Below are 8,339 nucleotides of genomic sequence, written 5' to 3' on the forward strand. Positions count from 1 at the left end.
GTTCTTACCTATTCTGTGCATGGAACTCAAAGCAGTCGAACACTTTTCTCAGAAAAAAAAAAAAAAGTTTTCTTTTCCTTTCCCAAATTTTTAACTTTTTTGTTTTGAATTAATTTCAAACTTATGGAAAAGTTGAAAGCATAGTACAACCCAGAATCCCCAGATATTGACATTGTATCACATTTACACTCTTATTCTCTCCTTAGAGAACAAATGTGATCTTAATATATTTGTTTATATACATATTCTTATTATTTCCTAAACTGTTTGAGCGTAAGTTGAAGACATGGTGCTACTTAATCTTTAAATACTTCTGTATGTATTTCCTAAAAAGCAGGACATTTTCTACACAATCATAGTAAATTATCAAAATTGAGAAATTGATATTCATGCAGTATTATTTATCAGAGCTTACTCAAATTTCACTTGTCAACCTAAAAATGTTCCTTTTGACAAAAGACAGAAATGATTTTCTGGTGCAAGATCACAAGTTGCATGCAGTTGTCACTCCTATTTAGTCTCCATTAATCAGGAACAGTCTTCAGTCCTTCTTTTCCTTCATTCATGCCTTTGACATTTTTGAAGAGTACAGGCCATACATTGTGTGGAATTGAAAGATGTGCCTTATGCATGATTAGCTTTCAGTTATGCACAGAAGTGCTGCTGTGTCCTTCTCAGTGGCTATACCAGGAGGGACATGATGTTGGTTTGTCCCATAACTAGTAGTGTTCATTTTTATCACTTGGTTAAAGTGGTATGTCAGATTTCTCCACTGTGAAATTACTATTGCTCTCTTTTTAATTAGTACAAATCTTACGCAGATATTCTTTGAGATTCTATGGTTATTGTTTCTCGTCAGAATTTCACCCACTAGTTTAAAATTGCCTGGAACAATTGTCACTATGTCAGTTGCCAAATGATGATTTGCTAATTCCATCATTCGTTTTATACTTATTAACTGGCATATTAATTCTCCTATAAAATGAGGCAGGTAATGTGCCCTCTCTAACTGAGAAAGCCGTTAAGAGGATCAAATGAGACCTATGTGTAAATACAGTGCAGAATGCTTCATAAATGTAAGCCATTGTTTTACTATTGCTCACCTTATGCCTGCCATCGGCCAAACACAACGACACAGAAAATTTCCACTCTCTGCTCTAGGGCACGTTAAACCCCATGAGTATTTGCATTTTTCACAAAATTCCCTTGGGAGTTTGGATTGCAATAAAGGCTACAGAATCTATTCAGGGAATATAGTCAACATTTCATTATTTGACAATTATTTATCAAGACCAGGACTTGAACAAAACACTATACTAATTGAATGTATAAACATGAAATTTCCTCAAAATGTCTAAATATGAAATTTTGCAAGAGTTGGTTACACCACCCCACCCCTCAAAATTATATATTTTTAATGTATTTATATATTTGAGAAGGGGAAATCCTGCTACATGGACATGATTTGCAACAAATGAATAACTCCTACAGAGGGAAGATTTGGAGAAACTATACCAAATTTTTATGCCACGATAGTCTAAAAACCTGACTGCTTTAGAAATAGTCACAGCTATATCACAAGAATCAACTAGTTAGCACAAACCTACCATTTACCTCTGACTTATGTTTATCAGTTAGTAATTCTTTTACTCTTTTTTTCTTTCTTTAGCTATAGATCTTTTGGCAGGAAAAAAAGATGAAAGCAGAGCCCAAATTTTCCATGATAAGTGAAGATACATTACACTATTTTTTATCTGAAACAATATGTTCCTTGTAAAGCAATAGAAATAAAATTGTGTGTATGTGTGCACATGAGTGTGTGTGTGTACCATTCTATCTGTATGTATGTTTGTATTCCTTATTAAGGAAAGAAATATTTGCATATATATGCAGGAAATAAATGTCTTATCAACCCAATGACCTGTGTCAACTTTGCCATTACTTTTTCTACTACTTGGTTAGTTTTTGCATTACTTTAGAGGAGTGTTTTAGCACTTAAATGGCCATCTTCCCAACCAAATAAGAGTTATTGTATTTTTAACTATCTATTTATCCACTCAAATGCATTAAGATATCTTAAGTTCATCACTCCTGGGTTATAATGCCTTAATGGTTCTAATTTGAGTTTTCTTTCTAATTTTGAACACTCAGGACGCCATCTTCTTTTACTGTTCAAGAAAGAAGTGTCTCTGTCATACACAGGGGGAAATGCTCTTTTGGCTGTTAGCCCTCCTGATCCTTTGTGGTTTTCTATGGCATTATAAAGGACAGCTAAAGATCACAGACATCACTGATAAGTACATTTTCATCACCGGGTGTGACACTGGCTTTGGAAACTTGGCAGCCAGAACTTTTGATAAAAAAGGATTTCATGTAATTGCTGCCTGTCTGACTGAATCAGGATCAACAGCTTTAAAGGAAGAAACCTCAGAAAGGCTCCAAACGGTGCTTCTGGATGTAACTGACCCAGAAAGTGTCAAGAGGACTGCCCAGTGGGTGAAAAACCAAGCAGGGGAGAAAGGTGAGTGATGTGGGGATGGGAAGAATGAAAGGGGTGTTGAGAAGTTACCAAAGCTAAATAAAATGTGTTGTGATTTTAAATAGTTCCTCCAAAAAAAATGTTTCCTAAATACCAGCTGTGTACTGGAGAAGACTGGAGAAATTTTAGAATAACCCCCTGAGTAGTTCTAAGTTGCAAGCTCTCTACGTGCATGAGAGACACAGCCCACGTTATCCTAAGTCCCAGTGGGTGAATTTAGAACTGAGATAGAGGTATTAACTTTTCCTGGTCTTTTCCTGTGAACTGTTACTCTAGCCCCCTGCACAGCAAAGAACTTGGGGCTAAAAGCCACAGGAGATCATGGGGGCAATCTCCAAATTGTCAGCTGTATTGGGACCCACTTCTCACTACAAAATGGTTCCAGAGCTCACACATTTTCACTGGGAAAGGAAGAAAATGGTCTGAGGATCTGAGCAAAGGTGTCTTAGATAGTCGTGATAGAGTAGTGAGTCACTGGACCTCATTCTGCCTTAGATTCTGCAAAGATGGCAGCATTCTGAACTAGAATACTTTTATTGGCTTGGATCAAGTATGAAATATTCTCATGAATGAAGATATTTGAGTCCACAAAGGAAAAAACAAATGTATGTGATTTTTCTCTATCACATCTTCATCATATAGTTGAGACTCTGAAACTTTCAAAAACAATGGTTTGATGAGGCTCCAGTTATTATTATTATTATTTTTTGGCTGTACACAGGCCTCTCACTGCTGTGGCCTCTCCCGTGGCGGAGCACAGGCTTTGGAAGCACAGGCCCAACGGCCATGGCTCAGGGGCCGAGCCGCTCCGCGGCATGTGGGATCTTCCCGGACCGGGGCACGAACCCACGTCCCCTGCATCGGCAGGCGGACTCCCAACCACTGCGCCACCAGGGAAGCCCTCCAGTTATTTTTTAATGCTTGAATTCCAAACACCTTTAACAATATTAAATGCTCCCCACCATAAAATAAGCCAAGTGAATGACTGGATTTTTACCAAAAATAACTGGGAAATAGATCAATGTTGTTCTTTGTCTATAAAGAACTGTTTATAAATATTCTCTGGCTTTGCCATCTAGCACGGTAGGAAAAATCGACCAATTTACTCACATCTGAGATTAAAAAGCAAAAAGTCTCACTCAGACAGTATCAGTATTTGACATTCAGAAGCAGAAACAGAAGAATTGTGAGATTGGCTTCCAGTCACAGAACTTCAGCCATTTCAGTTTAGCCTCCCACCCTCTGTGCTCTCACTTCCCAAGACAGTAAAGCATTTCAAAGCAGGAAGGAGTATGACTAGGAGCAGGAAATGGCACCATCAGGTAAAGCAAGGGGCTGTATTTCCATCAAGGATGCCCATATAATGCCACCTTCTACCACACCTCCTTCCCTTCCTCTCTGTTCTAGGTCTCTGGGGTCTGATCAACAATGCTGGTGTTCTCGGCGTGATGGCGCCCACCGACTGGCTGACAGTGGAGGACTACAGAGAACCTATTGAAGTGAACCTGTTTGGGCTCATCAGTGTCACGTTAAATATGCTCCCCTTGGTCAAGAAAGCTCGAGGGAGGGTTATCAACGTCTCCAGCATTGGGGGTCGGCTTGCATTCAGCGGAGGGGGTTACGCTCCATCGAAGTATGCAGTAGAAGCCTTCAATGACAGCTTAAGGTAAAGCAAAGATGGGCATATTAGAAAATAATAGGTGCTAACATTCACTGAACATTTATTTATGTACCAGACACTATATGCTTGTCAACTTAATGAGACACTATCTTTTGGGGGAACACTGCACTGGGGATGGGTCTACCCAGATCCCTTCCCTGTTCTGCCACTAAACCAGCCCTCACGTCACCACCCTGAACTTCAGTTTCCTCATCTGCAAACTGAGAGGGTAGAACAACATGCTCTTTCCCATACACCCCATTCCATGATTCCATGAAAAGATTCATAAGCAAACATTCTCCACGTAAGCCTGGATTAAACATCTTCTATGGGCTCTTTTCACAGGAGGGACATGAAAGCTTTTGATGTGCACGTCGCATGCATTGAACCAGGATTGTTCAAAACAGAACTGTCAGATCCAGTAAAGACCACCGAAAGAAAACTCACCATTTGGAAGCATCTGTCTCCAGACATCAAACAACAATACGGAGAAGGCTACATCGAAAAAAGTGAGTTTCTGGGTGGACCCAGGGTTCTCTGGTATTCATTGTCCTAGACAGCTTGAAGGAGACTCAAACATAATTGAAAAAATAAGGTTCTCATGGTAATACACCAATAGAGATCTCAAATATGGATCAGGGATCCTTATTAATTCCAGTGTCATCTCTTGCTCCTCCAAGTGTTTATAAACACTTACTGAGCATTTACTAAGTGCCAAGTTCTATACTACGTGCCTTATAAATTATATCATTTATTCCTCAAAAGAACTATAGTAGTGAGCAGAGGCTTGGAAAGGGGAAATGTCCTACCCAAGCTTATACAACTCCCCCAGGCCGTGCCTGAACTGGAGCCCATGGTCATCACCTCTACCCAAACCTCCTCTTTTTGGTAATCACCGACCACTCATTCAACATTGTTCAAGGATTTATGGAGGTTACAAAATATAAAGACTCAGACTTTGACCCTTAACTAGCTTACAAGCTAGTTGACAACAAAATGTAAGCAGATGAGACTGTACAACATGCAAGAAACTTGATCCTTTACTTCTGAGACACAATCCAACAGCCCAGAAGGGGTGCTAGATAGTATGCTGTCTAATTACCAAGAAATTCAGCACAGGATAAAAAGTACTGCTGGTTAAGAAGCCTTTATATGAAAGGTCAGGTTTGAATAAGCCTAAACAGGAAGCAATTATTTGGGTGGAAGTCTTCTGGAGCAGGAATGCATGGGAGATGGAGATGGAAGGAAAAGTAACATAAGTCAGACTGAGTCAGGGATAGAGGAATAATCATAAAGATTGGATAACAATGACTAACACATAGTGAACATTTACTATGTACTTGTCACCATTCTAAGTGCTTTACACAAACTCTTTCGTTTAAAATGCCCAAACAAACCCTCTGAATTTTATAGAAACAGAGACACAGGGATTTAACTTGCCCAAAGTGGCACAGCTAGTAAGTGGAAGAGCTAGATCTAAACCCAGACAGCCTGACTTCGCCATCTATTCTCGGGCCGTGCACTGCAACAGCGAAGAGGCATTGAGGAACTGCTGGAACTTCCTGTATGAGGGACCCACCTCCACATCAAACGTCATGGCCCTGTTAGTTTATTTGCCATTCCTCGAACACTTACTAAGCTCCTGCTTTGAGCCAAACAGGGCCCCACCTAATTTTGTGTCACTCTAACCCCAGCTGTGACCTTACCTCTTCATCAGCAGGCTTGGTAAGACAGCCAACTGTGGCAAGGTTCAAGGTCAGGAGTTTTCAAGGTGGAGCCAAGAGCCTAGTCAGATCCACCTGGGGAAGTTTGTAGACTGAGTTCCCCAGCCACCTCACCACACACACACACACACACACACACACACACACACACACACACACACACACACACGTCAACTAGAACATCTGGTTTGACAAACCTCCCAGTGCTGATATGTCACTATGTGTAGGGTTACAACCACTGCCATTAAACTCTGTTTCTCACTCACGTACCGCCTCTGAAGGTTCTAAGTAAGTTCGGAAACAAAATCCTTCATTGAAAAGAGCTTTCCCTGGTTGATGTTGACGTTGATACTTTCTAAGTGCCTGTGAATATATCATCAACTTCCATCTCAAAATTATTTTTGACTTGGCCCCTGGGTCAGGTGTCCTTTCTCAGAATTCCCAAAGGCTTAGAGCCCTATTTTGTCCTGGGTGCTCATTAGAGTTTTCTGAGCCAGGACCTCAAGATCAGCCAGACTCAGTTCCAAAGTAGACCACAAATTTAAGCTCACCTTGCTTCATTGCGCAAGGTGGAGTAGTAGGAGTTTAAAATTGACTAAGACTTACGAGCTAGCCTCAATTAGACTCTTTGAACAACTTTTGGCTACTGGCCCTGAAGTAGAAAGAAAGATTTAACACAATAGATTTTCCCTTGAGAAGACACAACGCAAGGTATGTTTTAAGAGCTTAGGAGGAATTCTCCAAGCCATCACCACTCCCTTGATAAAATACCTGCCTCTTTAAAGGTATCTTAGCTCGGGACTTCCCTGGTGGCGCAGTGGTTAAGAATCTGCCTGCCAGTGCAGGGGACATGGGTTTGAGCCCTGGTCTGGGAAGATCCCACATGCCGCGGAGCAACTAAGCCCGTGTGCCATAACTACCGAGGCTGCGCTCTAGAGCCGCAAGCCACAACTACTGAGCCCGTGTGCCACAGCTACTGAGTCCGCGTGCTGCTCTAGCTCACGCCCCTAGAGCCTATGCTCCACAATAAGAGAAGCCACCGCAATGAGAGCACGTGCACCACAACAAAGAGTAGCCCCCGCTTGCCGCAAATAGAGAAAGCCCGTGCACAGCAACGAAGACCCAATGTAGCCAAAAATAAATAAATAAATAAATTTATTTATTTTTTTTAAAAAGTATCTTAGCTCATTACTCAAACACTTCATTTACCTGAGAAGCAGGATACCTTTAGCTTCCTGAGTCAGGACTTTGGGAGATAATTCTCTCTTTATTCACTGACTTATAGAGGCACATGTTATATGAGTGTATGCACACACAGGCGCAAGCACTTGTGAACACTCACATTTCCTATAAACTTAGTACTCCCGTAAAACAAATACGGAATCAAACTACTAACTTCCTGGGTTCAGGAGCCTCCGAGACTTTGTGAAGTATCTTTCCTACATTGGTTTAAAGTAGCACTTCTCAAAGTTTGGTCCGTGGACCAGCGTCATCAGCATCAGCTGGAACCTTGATAGAAGTGCAAATTCTTGGGCTCCACTTCACACTCACTGAGTCAGAAACTAGAGGTGGGACCTGGCTTTTAACAAGCCCTCTAGGAGATTCTGCTTCTCACTCAAGTTTGAGAGCCAGTGGTCTAAAGAAATCACTGTTGCATCCTTTTCTGAGGAATAGATAGAAACCCATCACAAGGGAACCCAGTTATAATGGCAAATTCAAAATAAATTCCCTCACTGCATCCTCTCCTTTGCAACCTAGGCTCACACTCCCCTATTCCTCTTCTTCCACAGAGCAAATGTACTTTTGTCTCTTTTTACAGGTCTAGACAAACTGAAAGGCTCTACATCCCTTGTGAACATGGACCTCTCCCTGGTGGTGGAATGCATGGACCACGCTCTCACAAGTCTCTTCCCTAAAACCCATTATGCTGCTGGAAAAGATGCTAAAACTTTCTGGATTCCTCTGTCTCACATGCCAGCAGTTTTGCAAGACTTTTTATTGTTGAAACAGAAAGTAAAGCTGGCTAATCCCAAGGCAGTGGGACTCAGCTGACCACAAACGCCTGCCCCAGGCTATGAGATTGGCTGATTCCAAGGACACATCTCCTTCTCCATCTCATTCTTTACCTAATCCAACCTGGACTCATTTAGATGATGCTTCTGTTGGTAAAAGAAGAGATCCCACCATCACTGATGATGTCCCAGGGTCCCTTTTCAAACTTTATTTGAAAAGATGGGCAGGTATGACACCTGCCCGACATTTAGGCTTTGCCTGCTTGGTATGATGTAAGGAAAATGGGAAGGCTTTCCCATCCAAAATGATCTCCACGCCTTGCCTGCCCCATGCTTCTAGTCCACAGCACTTAAAAGTAATTCCTGAATGTTAAATATTTGTCCCTTAACAAAACATTGAGAGA

The 8,339-nt window shown here is 41.4% G+C and overlaps 1 protein-coding gene across 1 annotated transcript; it reads left to right on the top strand.

Moving 5' to 3' along the window:
- Positions 1-2,193: 2,193 nt before the first annotated feature.
- DHRS9 (dehydrogenase/reductase 9) lies at positions 2,194-7,975 on the top strand (the record flags this gene model as incomplete). The annotated part of the gene is made up of 4 exons (XM_082840850.1): positions 2,194-2,521; positions 3,947-4,205; positions 4,545-4,708; positions 7,743-7,975. The coding sequence occupies exons 1-4, from the start codon at positions 2,209-2,211 to the stop codon at positions 7,973-7,975; spliced, it is 969 nt and encodes a 322-aa protein (XP_082696976.1). The 5' UTR covers positions 2,194-2,208.
- Positions 7,976-8,339: the final 364 nt, after the last annotated feature.

Source organism: Leucopleurus acutus (genome assembly GCF_964270905.1).
Source record: "Leucopleurus acutus genome assembly, chromosome: 6".
In the NCBI taxonomy this organism is placed as follows: Eukaryota; Metazoa; Chordata; class Mammalia; order Artiodactyla; family Delphinidae; genus Leucopleurus; species Leucopleurus acutus.